Source organism: Crinia signifera, chromosome 4 (assembly GCF_055691185.1).
Source record: "Crinia signifera chromosome 4, ASM5569118v1, whole genome shotgun sequence".
In the NCBI taxonomy this organism is placed as follows: Eukaryota; Metazoa; Chordata; class Amphibia; order Anura; family Myobatrachidae; genus Crinia; species Crinia signifera.
This window is the reverse complement of record NC_139220.1, coordinates 239,483,405-239,500,031: the sequence shown is the minus strand read 5'-3', so window position 1 is coordinate 239,500,031 and position 16,627 is coordinate 239,483,405. Positions and strand designations below refer to the sequence as shown.

At 44.5% G+C, this 16,627-nt stretch overlaps 1 protein-coding gene across 1 annotated transcript; it reads right to left on the bottom strand.

Moving 5' to 3' along the window:
* Nucleotides 1-10,414: 10,414 nt before the first annotated feature.
* RPL37A (ribosomal protein L37a) lies at nt 10,415-16,627 on the bottom strand. Its single transcript, XM_083184107.1, has 4 exons — nt 16,556-16,627; nt 15,918-16,046; nt 15,752-15,834; nt 10,415-10,548 (listed from the first exon to the last, which is right to left on the bottom strand). The coding sequence occupies exons 1-4, from the start codon at nt 16,556-16,558 to the stop codon at nt 10,485-10,487; spliced, it is 279 nt and encodes a 92-aa protein (XP_083040233.1). The 5' UTR covers nt 16,559-16,627; the 3' UTR covers nt 10,415-10,484.

Below are 16,627 nucleotides of genomic sequence, written 5' to 3'. Positions count from 1 at the left end.
ATAAAGTGAAAAGAGATAAAGCACCAGCCAGTTAACACCCAACTGTCATTTTCAAACACAGGTCATTGGCTGGTGCTTTCTCGTCTTTCACTTTATCTCCACTTTATCTCTTCTCCAGGCTTAATACATCTGCCTCTTTATCTTCTAGTGTGTGAGGGGCTTAATGCCCCATATGCACACTAGGCAACATTGTTAACAATATCAAAAAGGGGCTTAATATCACTAACGATGCACACTCCAGCCTGTCGTTAACAATGATTGATATATACCGAACATGCTGGTCAGTTTGGCAATAAAGCCAAATGACCCGAACGTGACATCACTGAATGGTATCGGACAGCTGTCGGGTAATATGTATGGGACTTAAACCTGTGGCCTGATCAACTGATATCGGGTGAACTGACTGTAAAGTCGTGTACACACGGCTGCGATAGGGGCTGATATCGCTGGGAATATGGTCGCTGGCAACCATATTGCCAGTGATGGGAGTGTGCCCCTGCGATAAATTGCCGGGTGCGCGCTCCCGTTTACAGCCCGTTCTAATCGCTGGTCACAGGAGCTTGCTCCTGCGACCAGCTGATTATCTCTGCGGCACCACCGGCAGAGGTTTCTTTTCATCAGCGACCATCTCTGGTCGCCGATGAAAAGGGGGCATTGAGCAATATATCGCCCGGCAATATATCGCCCGTGTACGCACCTTTAATTGTATAGATGTTGAAGGAACATTAACCAAAATGACTTATAAAGCTTCTGCAATGGTCTGGACCGTATACTGTTTAATATTTATGGACCCACACACCTACTTCTAGCACAGTGTATACGGGGTTTGCAGGAGGTCAGGCTGGGGACACAGTGCTTGGCTGATTGGGACAGTTTACATGATTAGCCATGTGCTGGCGAGGTTGCGTACCCAGCTTTACTCGTAACAGGGATTTTATTTTCCTGTTGAATAAATCTCTTTCTCCGGGGCTTTTTAATAAAGGGATTTTTGTAAGAACTTACCGTTCGAATCCCTTTCTCTGATATGGTCCTGGTGACACAGCTTCACATTGGGATGTAGGAGGGTCCGCAGGAGCCAGGCACCTATCCTAAAGCTTTTGGAGGGTAGGCTCCTCCCCTACTGCATCCCAGATTCCTCAGTTCAATCTTTCAAAGCCACTGGAATACATTAACTCAGCACAAACACCTGCACATATTATATGCACAATTTTAAATTTAACTTTTCAACCAATTATAACATGAACCATCATGAACACTGGCATACTTACTGAGCGTAAGGGAGGGATCGCTGTGTCACCAGGACCATATCAGAGAAAGGGATTCGAACGGTAAGTTCTTACAAAAATCCCTTTTTCTCTTTCAATGGTCCTGGTGACACAGCTTCACATTGGGACGTTCCAGAGCCGGTCCTTTTGGGTGGGTACGCTCAGGTCTGCAGTTTTCATCACTGCTCGCCCGAATGATGCGTCCACCGACGCGAACTCATGGAACCCATCGAATTTGGCAAAAGTATGAACAGATGACCAAGTGGCAGCCCTGCAAACCTGCTCAGCTGTTGCCCCATGTCGAACCGCCCAAGAGGTGGCAACCGACCTGGTGGTATGCGCATTAATCCTGGCCGGTACAGGCCTACCAACTTTAGTATATGCAAACGCAATAACAGAGCGCAACCATGTAGCAATGGTCTGCTTAGAAGCAGACCAACTAAGTTTGTGTATGTCATACAAAAACAGTAAAGTATCAGTCTTTCTGACACTCTTAACTCTGTCCACATAAACGCGCAGGACGCGCACAACATCCAAATTCCTCAATTTGTCCCTTTTCCTAACAACCCTCTGGGGGATGAAACACAGGCAGAACAATCTCCTGATTTAGATGAAAAGCAGAGACTACTTTTGGTAAAAAATCTAGGGGTACTGTCCGAAAGACAGCCCTATCATCATGACATATAAGGGAGGAAGACTTGTAGAACAAAGCTATCAACTCCGATACTCTGACACCACCGCCAACAAAAATACCAGCTTCCCTGTAAGGAAACTAAGGTCATCCGACCTTAACGGCTCAAAAGGCGCCTTTTTAAGGTACTCCAGAGCCAGAGATAATTCCCCTGGCGCTACTGGTTGGTTGTAGGGAGGTTTCAATAGAGAAACCCCCTGCAGGAAGGCCTGTACTTCTGGTTCTAACGCAATCCTTCTTCGGAAAGAAATTGCCACGGTCGAGATATGTACTCTGAGTGACTGAAGGCCTAACCCAGAGGAAAGGCCCTCCTGTAAAGAACTCCAACAATTTAGCCATTTCAAATCTCTATGTGTGTGACCTCTGTCTAACACACCACCAAATATAGGTCTTCCAGGCCCCAAAATAATTTACAGAAGACACTGACTTTCTGGCTTTACTCATTGCGTTAACCACCGCCTCTGAGAATCCTATATTCCTCAAAATGGCGTTATCAACAGCCAGACCGTCAAAATCAATCGAGCTGAATCCAGCTGGTTGAACGGTCCTTGTTTTAGAAGGGCTGACCTCAGAGGTAGACGCCACGAGTCCACAGAGAATCTCTGAAGCCTCGAGTACCAGGATCTCCCTGGCCAATCTGGGGCCACTAAAATTACTGGAATTGTCTGGGCCTGTTTTGTTTTCAACACTCTTGCCAGCATTGGAACTGGCGGAAAATCATAAAGAAGATTCCCCTCCCAGGGGATAGTCATGGCATCCACTGCTTCTGCCAGTGAATCCCACGTCCTGTCATAAGACCTGGGTACCTGATGGTTGAACCTGTATGCCCTCAGGTCCCTATCCGGGGTTCCCCCCTTATTGTAATCTAGTGGAATACTTGTGGATTCAGCCTCCATTTCCCTTCCATCAGTTTCTCCCTGCTCAGGAAGTCGGCCTCTATATTCTCCACTCCTGGTATGAATATTGCTGATAATGCTAGAACATTCTGTTCCGCCCACAAGAAGATTCGGGACACCTCCCACATGGCCAGATTGCTGTGTGTGCCTCCCTGGTGATTCAGATACGCCACAGCTGTGACGTTGTCGGTCTGAATGCCTAAAAGGGAGCTCTTGTAATCTTTTCTCCCGCCAGAGAAAACCTCTTCCACACAGCCCTCAGTTCCACGATGTTGATCAGTAAGGCAGACTGTAAAGTATCAGTCTTTCTGCTCTAAAGTCCCAAGCCCTGCAGACGCAGGTCCACGACTACTGCCCCTCAGCCTCTGAGACTGGCGTCGGTAGTGACTACCAACCAGCTCCAGGACTGCAGGGACCGACCCCCCCGAAGGGAATCCACCTCCATCCACCATTTTAGGAAGGATCGAGTTTCTGAAAACAACACCATTTGTACTGACCTCATGGTCTGAGTGTTCCCTGACCAGCCTGTCAGAATGTTCCACTGGGACACTCTAGAGTGGAACCTGGCGAACTGTAACGTCTCGAAAGACGCCACCATCTTCCCCAGCAGTTTGAGGCACCTCCATACTGATGTGCTCTGAGACCCGAGGATCTCCTGTACCAAGGCAGCCAGATCCCTGGCCTATGCCTCTGGTAGAAACACCCGATGCAACTGGGTATCCAAAACAATCCCCAAGAATTGGAGTCTCTGTGACGGCACCGATTGAGACTTTTGTAAATTTAAAAGCCAGCCGTGACTCTGCAAAACCTTATGGTTTCTGCCAAGTGACTCTTCACTTGTCTGCTGACTCCGCTTTAAACCGCAGGTCGTCCAAAAATGGAATCACCATGATTTCCCTCAGTCGAAGCACAGCCGCCATTTCTGACATTATTTGGTGAATACCCTTGACGCTATGGCCAGGCCGAAAGGCAACGCCTGTAATTACAGGAGAAGGTCTCCTATTGCACACCCCAATAGTGCCTGATGTTCCGGGTGGATAGGAACCTGCAAGTATGCATCCTGGACCTTCATTGACGCTAAAAATTCTCCCTGGTCCCGGCTTAGCAGCACAGACCGTAGAGACTCTATTTTGAAATGGTCTACCCACAAATGGCTATTAATGCCTTTAAGTTTAGGATCAGCTGAAAGACCCGTCTGGTTTGGGCACCAAAAACAGAGTGAAATAAAAGACTTTTTTCCTTCCGCTCTGAGGACCGGGACTACCACACCCTTCTCTAAAAGAGAATGAGCCGCTCCCAAGAGAGCTGTACGGAGCTGAGCCTCCTTTGGTAGTGGTGTAGGAATGAACCTTCTTGGTGGAAGAACTTTAAAGGGAATCTTTTAACCCTGGGTTATATTTCTAACCCAAGAGTTCCGGTCTAACAGTGCCCCTGCGTCTTTGAACAGTGACAGACGTCCCCCCTCCTTAAACACCGCCGGGCAAAACCCCTGGCAGTATGCAGAGGATTTTTCCTCTCCTTTGGTTTCTTATAAAAAGAACCAAATTTTGACTTTGGGGCCTTGCCCCTGGAGGACTGAGACTATCCCTTAAAAGACTGTCCTCAAAAGGACGCACCTCCTCTAGGGGAGGGCCGAAAAGATGGCCTGAAAACAGAAAACCTTGATGTCTGCTTGGCTGCAGGGGTAGGCAGGAAATGCTTTTTTCCACCTGTGGCCTGCTTATTAATCTCTTCCAGTTCTAAACAAATAACAGCTTTCCTTTAAAAGCTAATGCCTCTAAGCCTTTTTAGACTTGTTATCTGCCTTCCAAACTATAAGCCAGAGCACTCTCCTGGCATTCACAGACACTGAGGAAACTCTGGCAGCCATTTTGAGAGCTTCCTGCTCAGCCTGGATCACATTTCTGCAGCAGCATTAGACTTCTCTGCATAGTAACAACACACAAAAAAACAGTATGTCAACTAGAGCACAGGTCACTGACCCACCAATCCTGGCCTTAGAGACCCAGACTGAAGCAATCAGAGGGCGGAGTGTAGTCCACCCTTTTAACCATTGCCTTGCTTGAAGGCTTGCACTGGTAGCACAGTGGCTTTTGACAAGTATGCCACAGAAGCCTCTACCACTGGAACATTCTCCCAGAGGTCTGCATGATCCTCAGGCATGGGATACAGGCTTAACCATCTATTAGGCATCTAAAGCCTTTTGGCAGGGGTTTTCCAATAAATCTTGTAAACCCTTGTCTGCAGAGAGATATCATTTCCCTCACGCTGTCTCTTAAAAACAACCTTAGTAGGAGTTTTTACTTCACAGACAAATTCAATGCCTGTTTAACAGCAGTAATCAAATCCTCCACCCCTGAGGATGAGGACTCTTCAGAAACATCACCCTGAACCCAGGGTATGTCTGTGTACTCTCCCTCCTAATCAGCAGCTAATAATGGCACTGAATAAGACCTTTTAGGGGTCCCCCCAGAATAACCATAAAGCTTGTCAAACAAGTAATTTAAACCTGCTGATTCCCATAGCAGTAACCTGCATGACCTGTATAAGTCAGGATCTGTCTGGGTCCGAGGCAAAGAGCTAGACGGACTGCTGAGAGAATGGCAATGGTCTAGGGAAGTTACCAGCCATCACTCTGCCTGTCCAGTAATGCACCAAAGCATTTTCAGACCTGCCTCAGGGACTTAGCCCTCGCAAGTTCCGATGCACTACCCTCTGGGGTTCACTCCCCATGGGTTTCACAGCAGCGCAACAATACATAAGCCCCCCTTATCTGCTCAGGGACAAACTTCAGTGTACAACCACTGCAAGCGCTCAATGCATTAAAGGCTCCCTCCCCCAAAATTACAGACTGTTGCTCAGACATGATGTTCTCAATAACACAGTCACAGCATTAAATGTACAGGCATTATATACAGAACCAATGTACTCAGTCACTTAGCTTTCTGTAGTCTTCAGAATGGGGAAAGCGATGCCCAGGAAATCCAATCACTCTGTCAGGATCTGTAAGCCAGCTCAGCTCCGCTGCAAGCGTTCTGAATGGCGCCAAAACAGAGTGAGGGAAGGGACCAAGTCCCTGCTGCTGCGGGGTCTGTGACTTTTGGCGCCAACTACCCCCAGATAGCCGCTCCCATTGTAGGATCTCCTAGTTCCAGTTTCTCCCCCCTCAGCTGGGGACCACTCGGAACATGCCTGTAACAACACTGCTGTCCTCTCATATCAGGAGCTCAGTGTGTAAGCTCCGCAGAAAATGGCCGCCGCCATCACGGAGCGCCTGTCCCCCATGATCCCCACCTAGCGTGAAGCCGGTTTCAGAGCGCTCCGGAGCCCAGGCAGCTTCTTAAAAGATGCTGTAAGCGCTGCACAGGGAGGCCAGACAGCGTCTCCCTCGTGCACAGCGAGCTGACAGGACTCGCTTCCGTCAGCTCCTGCTGCGCTAGCAGTGTGAGGATTCACTAATGAGAATCCTCACACTGTGCCTACCTAGCTAGTGTAAAAGTTAATAAAATAATAAAAACCCTAACTAACACTACTCCTTCGGCTGCTCCAGCAGCCCTTTAGAATAGCACCCACTCCAGTGGGCACCTAACACGAACTGGGGAATCTGGGATGCAGTAGGGGAGGAGCCTACCCTCCAAAAGCTTTAGGATAGGTGCCTGGCTCCTGCGGACCCTCCTACATCCCAATGTGAAGCTGTGTCACCAGGACCATTGAAAGAGAAATTAACTCTAGATGCTTTTTTGTGAATTTCCGGAAGGAGAACAATAGAGTTTGCCTTTATCACTTATTAACAATAAATGTCCGCAACTGAAAAACCAATTGTGAGGAATACATGCTAGCGGCATAAACCTGGCTGGTAATACATGGGAGCTGCAGTGTCTATTATTGCACCCACATTTTATATTTACTGCAGTAGTGATCGCTCCTGTAGCTGCTTAGTGCTGAAATACCTGGTTTGTGTTTTTTTTTTAATGCAGGGAGGATCCTTACGGACAAGCTCTCAGAGCAGCAATGCCTCCTTACAGGACAGGTGCTTCTGTGTGTAACGGACGACTGCCCTTCTGCTACAGTCTGACTGACATTGGAAGATCTCTGCACACCGCCCAGCTCTCACTCTCCCTCCTCCTCCTGCTGTCACGCACCTGTGTTTCTTCCTGTCTAAAACAGGCATGGATCATAGGATAGAACAGGGGTCCTCCAACTATTGGAAGGTCGACAGTCATTAATTCAACCACTGAAGGTCAACAAGGTCATTAGGTCAACAGTCAAAATGGGTTTTTTTTACCCGAATGTCGACATGGACACTAAGAAAGTGCACTGCACTCGTCATGCTTCAGGCACAGTGCCTCGCTACACTATTTTATTCTCCCACCACGCCCCTAGTGGATAGTAGGGCATGAATACCGCCTGGCGGCACATCAGCTCCAAAGAAAGTGAAAATCCCCATGTCGAGCTAATGACCCTGTCATCCTAACCCCATGTCAACATTCAGTCATATCAACCTTTATTTGTCGACCTGATGACTAACGAATTTCCCCTTGTTGACCTAATGACCATATACAGTCTAAACCATAGACACTGCCCTCTCTCGCTGCAGTGGTGGTGCCTCCTCCTCCCAGTATTCTCTGTAATGGTCGATGGTGCTCTGGTGCTCAGGTGTCGCCAGACTCCCACTTTGTCCATTTTCTACTGTACACTAGGGATGGACATCGCTTTGCGTTGGTTCTAAACCATCAATGTTGGCCATCTTATGGTAGTTCTGCAATAGTTCTAACCCCAGAGCCAGCCACACGCAGATGTTTGCACATGCACTAATAAAATATATATTTTTTTCTATCGAATTATTTTGATGCGATGGTCAGTAACCATAGAATGAATGTGTGTGCGTGTACATGTGGTAGGGAATATAGATTGTAAGCTACACTGGGGCAGGGACTGATGTGAATGTTCAAATGTTCTCTGTAAAGCGCTGCAGAATCTGTGTACACTATATAAGTAACTGTTAATAAATAAAAATAAAATGCATCAAAAGATTCAATAGCACCTGTCCAGCCATCATTTTATGGAGCTCTTCAGATAACTATCCCTACTGCCAACTGCCTATTATCTCTCTAGCTGACCCTTCTATAATATCCTGCTTGCACTGGCTCATACCAACTTCTATCATGCGCCAAGCAGAGGAACCAGCCCTATCTGCAGCTGAGCACATGCTGCAGACCCACAGCAGCCAGTGCACAATTGTCTCTTGCCCATGAAAAAATTTTACATTTTTGTCACAATACATTGATCCCTGTTCCAGCAGGGTGGCACATATGTGCTTCAGGAAGGAAAAGACTTATTCAACTTTAAGTGTAGAAAAGGTTGTATGCCAATATTTTCGCACGCATTTTATCTGGAAATGTAATGTGAAGAACTTTCAAGCAAAAGTAAAAATGCATCATCAGGCAACTGGTGTGAAGATGGTAACATTCCTTTCACGACTGCTGAGGTGAATTACTGTCAATGTAAAGAACGGACATCAATTTAATGTCATCAAGGACAACTCATTTAGCCAGTAAGTCTATCATTGCAGGGTAGTTTGTGGCACAGGTACAGTGACCACACAAAAACAATGCAGGGAGGATTTAGAAACATTCGGTAATTTGTAGTGTGGGCAATCCTGGCCTATATTTTTAAATCCTGGGATTCAGGATAAAAAATAAAATAAAAAGTCAATCACAGGATAGGTCACATGATGCAGCGCTGCAAACTGCTTAGGAGTCTTTCAGTGGGCAGGCCGGGAGAGGGACCAATTGAAGCAGGGTGTGAAGGCAGCAGACAAGGTGGACGGAGGCATGGCTGGCAGGCAGCTTGACCTCTATCACTGTACAGCTGCACATTTTCCTGGCAGTGGCTGCTAATCCGCACTGCCCGGCATAAAAAGGGATGAAATACACATGTGCAGGTCAATAACTAAATCCCAGCATTGGAGGATCCAATCTGAAAGTGATTGAAAGTGATTAGGAAGTATGTTGGTGAATTTGTGACAATCTTGCTAATGCCAAAACTCTAGATCAGTGGTTCCCAACCTTTTTCTCTCTCGTACCCCTTGATTAGGCTTTTCCTCCATGAGAGGTAGGACTATTGTCAAGCAAGGGAGCAAGCCGACCCTGGAGATTTCCCAGTAGTCTATTACACATCTATAGATTTGCTGGTCCAGACGATACCGCTGTAATAAGCTACAAAAAAAAAAAAAAAGAGAACACTCACAGCAGCGAGTCACTTGCTGCAGTCAGTGTATACAGCGTGGCTGTAAAAGAATAGCAATAGTTGGGACTTGGGTGAACCGCACAAGTGTTTACTGCCTAATATGAGACGTAACCAAATTTATGAGACATAATACAGATGATGTTGCTAAACAAATATCCTCATGTGACTACAGCAGTCCTGACATTTTAGTTTTGATTACCTAATAGGACATTGGTCATTTTGAAGTCGCTAGCTAGGGAGCAACCATGTGACGATTCATTTTATTTAAAAAAAATATAAAATGAATACAGGGGCCCATAAGGATGAGACACATCCTAAACGCATCTTGAACAAGATTACTGTGTGCAATACAAAACCAATGTACAGAGGCATGCACAATCAGTATTGTTTGAGTTATGCATCGGGCTACGTCTGGACTAGTCCGCATGTGGGTATCTCACTCTTCACTTTGGATCAACGTCTGGTAAGGAGACAAATATTTACTCACAAAATCAGACTGAAGTAGAGTACGTTTTAAAGATAGGCGAGTACCAACTTTTGTACATTAATAATTATCCCATCATTAGGTTATACTTCAATTTACTTAACATTCATTTTTTTCATTATTTTAAATATACTGTTCCTAATAATTGATATTACAACCAACCTTACTCATTTAACAGATGTCGGATTGGATGGAAATAAATATGCAGTAAATTGCAATAGAATATGGTCAAATGAAACCCCCCCCCATGTGTATTAGGCCAGTATAATCTGAAAGACAGCATGTTTGTGCCTCAAATGGTTTGTTAAGTCAAGTGGTTCCAAAACTGTGTGCCTAGGCACCCTGGGGTGACTTGGGTTGATGGACAAACAGAAGCAAATCCTGTCCATCACCATATAAGCGACAAACAATGTACTTTTTTCCGAATTTCTCAATAAGAAACATTTTGCCTTGGGGTTCTTTGAAAATTTTTGATGCTCTAGGGGGGGTGCCATGATTCAAACACAATTAGGAACCGCTGGGTTAAGAGTTTTTAAAAATCCAAGCAAAAATCAGTAGACGTGTCCCTGGGAATCCCTACATTTACCCAGTGCAGATTATTGCTGTATTAATCCAGTCACAAAAGGAAGAAAGGTAAAGGTGATGAATAGGACCAAGCCTACTGGCTAATGCAGAATTAATTTTCTGCCATTGTTGCCTCTCTTGGAAAGACTAGAAAAGCAGCAGCTGACATTGACAACCTACACCTATGCAATTAGCAACCGAGAACAGTGTGTCCTCTAAATATTACCATTAACTGTTTAAACAGTACATAAAAGGAACAAGCTGCTTCCATTTTACAAGACATCCTTTATTAAAGAACAGTCCAGAGAAAATAGCGCAGATTCCATAGGATTAATCTACTGGTCTTTCAGTTCCTTCAGTCTTCTGATGGCAGATTTCACTGTGACAGCAGAGGTGGTGCTGGAAGAACAAGAGCATATGCGGTTATTATTCCATACTGCACAATACCTATATACTTACAATATACAACAAAATGAAGAGTGAAACGTCAAATCGGGACTAATTACAGTTGCTTTGCAAATTACAAGACTAATTGCTGCCAGACAGCTACCAATAATGTTTAACAAGAGGTACTTTAATGCAATAGAATGACACGGTCTGTAATGTAAAAGCCAGTATATTACAGAAAGTTCATCATAACAGTTTCCAGAAATGTAAATAGGTTTTTGTTGTATTCTACAATTGTAGATCAATTTTGTACCCTGATGAAGTTTCTTGTAGAAATGAAACATGTTGGGTAACTGCTACATATTATGAATGAAAAACAACTGTTGTACACTGAATTACTCTAGCTACATAAGGAGCCATTTAAAAGAAACCAGTGAATTTTAATTCAAATTAATTATTCCATGTGAGACTGTTACTGGGTGCTTAGAAAACACTATTGGTATTGATGTTTTTACTAAGCTGACAAATATCCGAATAGCTCTCCAAAGAAACAAAGTAGTGAAATCCCCTTGAAGAAAGGGTCACTTGGCAGGGGACATAGATTGCAAGCTCCACTGGGTCAGGGATGATTATGAAAGTTCAAATATTCTTTGTAAAGCGCTGCAGAATGTGTACGCTATATAAATAACTGGTAATAAATGTGCATGTGTCATATTTTAAGGGAAGAATGATATTGTTTAAGGCAGCTTTTTTCAACAACTGTCGTGAGCAGCTCTAAAGCGTGCCGCCAGAGATGCAGTTTTAACTCCAAACCCTGGGGCAATCCACATTGAAAACAGTTGGCATTGGCATAAGGTCTCTCCTGTATTCTTCAAGCAGATGAGCCAGGCACAGACTGTACTTTACTGTGTTCATAGGGGCTCAATGTGTTTAATTTTCGTGTTCTATAGTGGACAATGTGAATTTTATTTTTTAGAGGTAATTTTTTGTTCATGATGGGGCCAATAGGTGTTTTTTCCTGCGAAGGACCAGTATGTTTTTCCCTGTGGGGGACAGACTTTGGGCAGGATGCTCTAAACCAGAAAGGTGGTAAAAATGTGTCACTGATCCCTCCCAGCATGGCCTGCGGTCGGCACTGGAACTCTGCAGATATGGAGGGACTCATGGGTCTCATTCTTGGAAGTCCATCGTCGGAGCTGCATCACAAAGGACAAGTCTTATCGCAAGAGCTGCCCCGTGTGTTAATTGCATATGCTCTAACATATGCGATTATTAAGAATGTGGTACCCGGCAAAGGGGAGCTAACACAGGCTGCGGATGTTAGAACTGATGCATGTGTACACACCATTAGATTTACACTGGACAAGCAAGTACTTCCCACCTCACCAATAAGTTTATAACCCAAGAAAGTCTTGACTTTTGAACAATGTTCAGTGATTGTGTTCCCAAAATGGAAGCACAACTTCCACATTAAAGTTGATTCCATCAAGAGCCATTTTTTTTTTTTATAAACAAGTGACCCTCCAGATCACCCAGAAACTCTAGAGCAGTGGTGGGCAATAAGCTTCTCCGGCTGCTGTTAAATGACGTTCCAGCATTCACTGCTTAATATGGGCAAAACTGCAGAAAGGCATGCTGGGATGTGAAGTTCTAAAGCAGCTGGAAGGCCACTTATTGCAGAATCCTGCTCTAGAGGGTGAATCAAATGAGCTGGTGCAAGTTAAAGCTTATGGTACAGAAGCAAATGAAAAATTGTTTGCAACCCAATAAGGCGCAGACAATTCACAAAACAAGAGCAAGATAGGGTCAGTGTTTTAATGCAGCTGGTGGTGTTTACACATAAAGCTACTAATTGGGAAACAAAAAGTGGATCACATCAACCAAGTCTTTTGTAGAGATCAAAAGAACTTTACAGAAAACACCTATAAAAGAGAAACACCTGGCAAAGCCAATATACGATTGATCCCACCCCCCAAACATAAGTACTTTTGCGCCATGTGTTTGCCATCATACTGAACAATCTTACAAATCTTTGAGGAGTGAATTAAATAAAAAAAACACCACATAAAAAAATGCAGTCTGCTTGTGTTGCAATGACATAACTGCTTCTGCCACAGGATGAAGATTCTACTTTCTAAAGTGCAGGTATGTAAGATTTTCAAAGTGGGAAACAAGAGTATCCCTGGGCAACCAAATGCACCCACAATGCCAGATGCAGTGATCTGAAATTAACAAAGTGCAACCTTTGCTCACATACCTGCCTGTAAAATGTTTTAATAGAAAGGCCTTCTTTAACTTAAAAGTTAATGCATACATAATGCACACTGTCCGATACAATGGCTGTAACTAGCCCCCTCACTGGAAACATTGAATACGGCCCAGTATCTTGGTTCCTCCAATGGATCAGAGACAATTTCCCCATTTATCCCAAGTGAAGGAACACCAAATGTTCATTGCTCAATTGCAGCCATGCACACACTGCTTACTGCAACAAACTTATAAATGCAAAAACTATTGCAAACATATAAGCTAGAAAACTGCAGGTCATACAGAGGAATATTTTGAAAGCAGTCGCACAGTAAGACTACCACGGAGCTGATGGCATTCAGTACTTATCTGGACAACCTGCCAAGTATAAAAGATGCTTATACTATGAAAATTGGTTGCTTGCTCCAATAATTGCAGATCAGGTGGAGCAACAATTATCGGGCATGAGAAGTCTTCCAGAAACCCAAATAGAGGATGTAACTGGTGTTCCGATCTAACCGTGATCTCGCTATAAAAACAGACAAATTATCTGATAGCGTATGGGCGAATTTGCCTTTGATGGGGTGTTTATCTTCATGTATGGCCAGCAAAAGTGTTTACCATGATATCTTTGCAAGTTGAACATACACTTTAATGAACATAGATCTGCCATTATCCAATGCTATCTGTGCTACATCAAAACCAAACTACCAAAACAATACTGAATTTCACAAAGACCTGTGTGACCAACTAGGCCGCTTTCCCCCCATCTCTAGTGGTCTGTAACATCCCCAGTTACAAGCAACACAAGCTGGGTAACACTATACAATATCATTAAGGAACAATATAGTTAACATTGTCAAACTATATAGTGCATACAAACTGAACAACATCGCTATCTATATTGCGGCTAACCTGACACCTGCAGGCGGAATCTGATTGAATGTTCAGAGGACAGGGTGAGGCACACACATCATTAACGATATAGTGCAAACACACTAGACCAGTGGGTGTCAAACCTCCAGCTGTTGTGGAACTACACGTCCCAGCATGCCCCGCCACAGATTTTAGAGAATGGATTGCCAAAACTGTGGCAGGGTATGCTGAGACATGTAGTTCCACAACAGCTGGAGGGCCACGTGTTTGACACCACTGCGCTAGACAATATGATGAACTAGAAAGTTAGCATGCATACCATCTAAAAATAGTGTGTACGCACCCTTACTTTATTTACACGCTAAATTAATGGCACAGAAAGTTAGCTAGTTTTGGTCCTCTTGAATTTTCAGTTTAATACCAGCATCAGAAATGCTCTGCCCTATCAGGGGATAGCACAAAGACACAGAAAACCTTTACACTAGTTTTGCCCCAGGGCTGTAGTGTTCTAAATACCAGTTACGGTTTGTTAGAGGTACAAGACTCCACTAGGAAGCCTCCTGCCAGCTTCAGTTTGGTCAGCAGTACTGTAGGTCGCAAATAACACACACCTGGGTGTATTAGTATTGGAATATGTGTCAGTGTGTCATACTGTGTCAACAGTTCCAAGAACACAACACAAAGATTCTGCTGCAAATAACTGGTCAAATTTTGCAACTGTATGCATAAGAACCAATTAACTGCTAGAAGAATAAACCACAAAGATCTGCAATTGCCCATCTCTCTTCAGTGACACCTTTCCCTACACACACTGTGCTCTTTCATCCAGATCATTCTGTAGCTCCTCAGAGCAGGGCCCTCTCTTCCTTCCTGTTGTCATAGCCCTCTTCACATTTCACCCACAGCTCTCCCATACTCAAACACTCAGTAACCATCTTTGTCCACAAGCCTATAGTAATACATTGATCAAGTCCTCACTACTTATATTTAAGCTGTAATGTGCATCTAACCGCTTTACCTGTACTTTGTTATTTATTCAATGTTATGCTAAGTTTTGTCTCCCTGTACTGTTGCATGGTACGGTGCTGCAAAACACTTGTGGCGCCTAATAATAATACTATTGTGTAGCAGAATGACACTAAGCATGGTTACTGTGACAGTTTTGCAATTAAGAAATACACTGTTTGGTAAAAGTTATACCAGGGGGTATGACCACTAATTCCACAGAAACTCCTATTACTGCATTCTCAGCTTCTTGACCCACAGATATAGCCCCAACTCTTTGCTGCAACAGCCCTCTCAGCTTGCCAGGTTGTGCGAGACTCTTGCACCAGGTATCATATTAACCAAAAACAAGCCTAAAGCTGGGTACACCTTAATTACCCCCCTTCCCACCTGTCATTAACGTCCCCCTACGTCACATGTGAGTGCACAGAGGAAGGAGCGGATCATTAATAGGAGCCATTCCCTATTCCCCTGCCAGCATCAGGAAGTGTAAACTGCCAGTCAGCGGCTCCCGGCGCAGCTGTACAGGTGGTCAATGGATCGCCCATACACACAAAACAATGTGCCCACATATCTTTAGATATATCAAGCATTGAATGTTGCACAGCCTTTGCAATATATCTGAACCTCACCGTTATATTGCTTATACACACTGGCAGATGGTACAAATATATCACCCAATGTGTGCGCACCTTAAGATACATTTTCAACAATTAAGATGCTGGTCGTCAGGCAGAGCTGCCAAGAAGCTAGTGCTCACTCATGCCAGGCATATCACGCTGTATTAAGTACAGAGGCTAGACGTATGATACACCTGTATAGAAAACTCAGACACCATACTGGAGACGCAGTTACCACTGCAGCTCCCTGTAGCAAAATGGGGTGAAAATACTTGTCTGATACTAGAGGTGCAATGAATTGGATTACAATACATAATACTCACTGTTCATAACTCAATATAACTGCTGTATTGATTGGGTAGGAGGATAACTATTATTTCCACAAACAAAAAGTTTAGATTCACACATTTACCTGAATACCAGTAGGTATTCTATTTACAGCTAAACTTTGTCATGCAAGCACTTACTTGTAGGTCCAGGCTCCTCCTGCTACAATTTTCATGCAGGAACCACAGTGCCAGATTCCAACAGCCCTTCTCTTCATCTTGGTCTAACACAGAATTGCAAACATTAGTTTTTGAAGTCCAATGCCATACAATTCGCAGAAACATAGCTTTCCAATTCAGTATTTACCTTGCCGCAGAAGGAACATGTGTACTTGGCATGTTGGCTGATTTCAATTTTCTTGACCATCTTCCTCAAGGAAGCACCATAACGGGTCCCATATTTACCCACAATGCCAACCTTCTTTGTGCGTTTGGCCTTAATGAAAGATTACAAGGGATGAGCGAATTGCAGACATGTACAATACCAAGCAACTTACTACTAAGCAAGAATTGTTACACGAGTTGCCCCCACCCCACTCACTTTGCATAACATGAGGATTTACAGAGACCATCCAGCATAACTTAGGAACAACAACGCCCTGCACATTTAGGTACAGTAAGCTTCATATAAGCAGAGGCTGCCTGTCTTGCCGTGTACACCTGCGGGCAGGGTGACACAGACACAAGTCTAATGCACACACCGGTCGTTATTACAGGGAGCGGACACCTGAAGCCTCTGAGCCTCATCCCCGGCCTATCCTATGCCACAAGCCCATCCACCAAACCAAGCGAAGTTCTGTCATTAAGACCATCAATATACACATCGATGAGGAGGTTGAATGCCCCTGTGCCGGTGGGTACATGGACGGGGCGTGCGGGGACGGCTGCCGGCTGAGGATGGGAGCGGATTAGGTAATAAGGCGCGGAGAGAGTTCTCCTGCTCACCATCTTTCTCCAGGACCCGAGCGGAAAGGGAAGGACATTGTACGCATGCGCGCTTAACAGCTCGCGCACCCG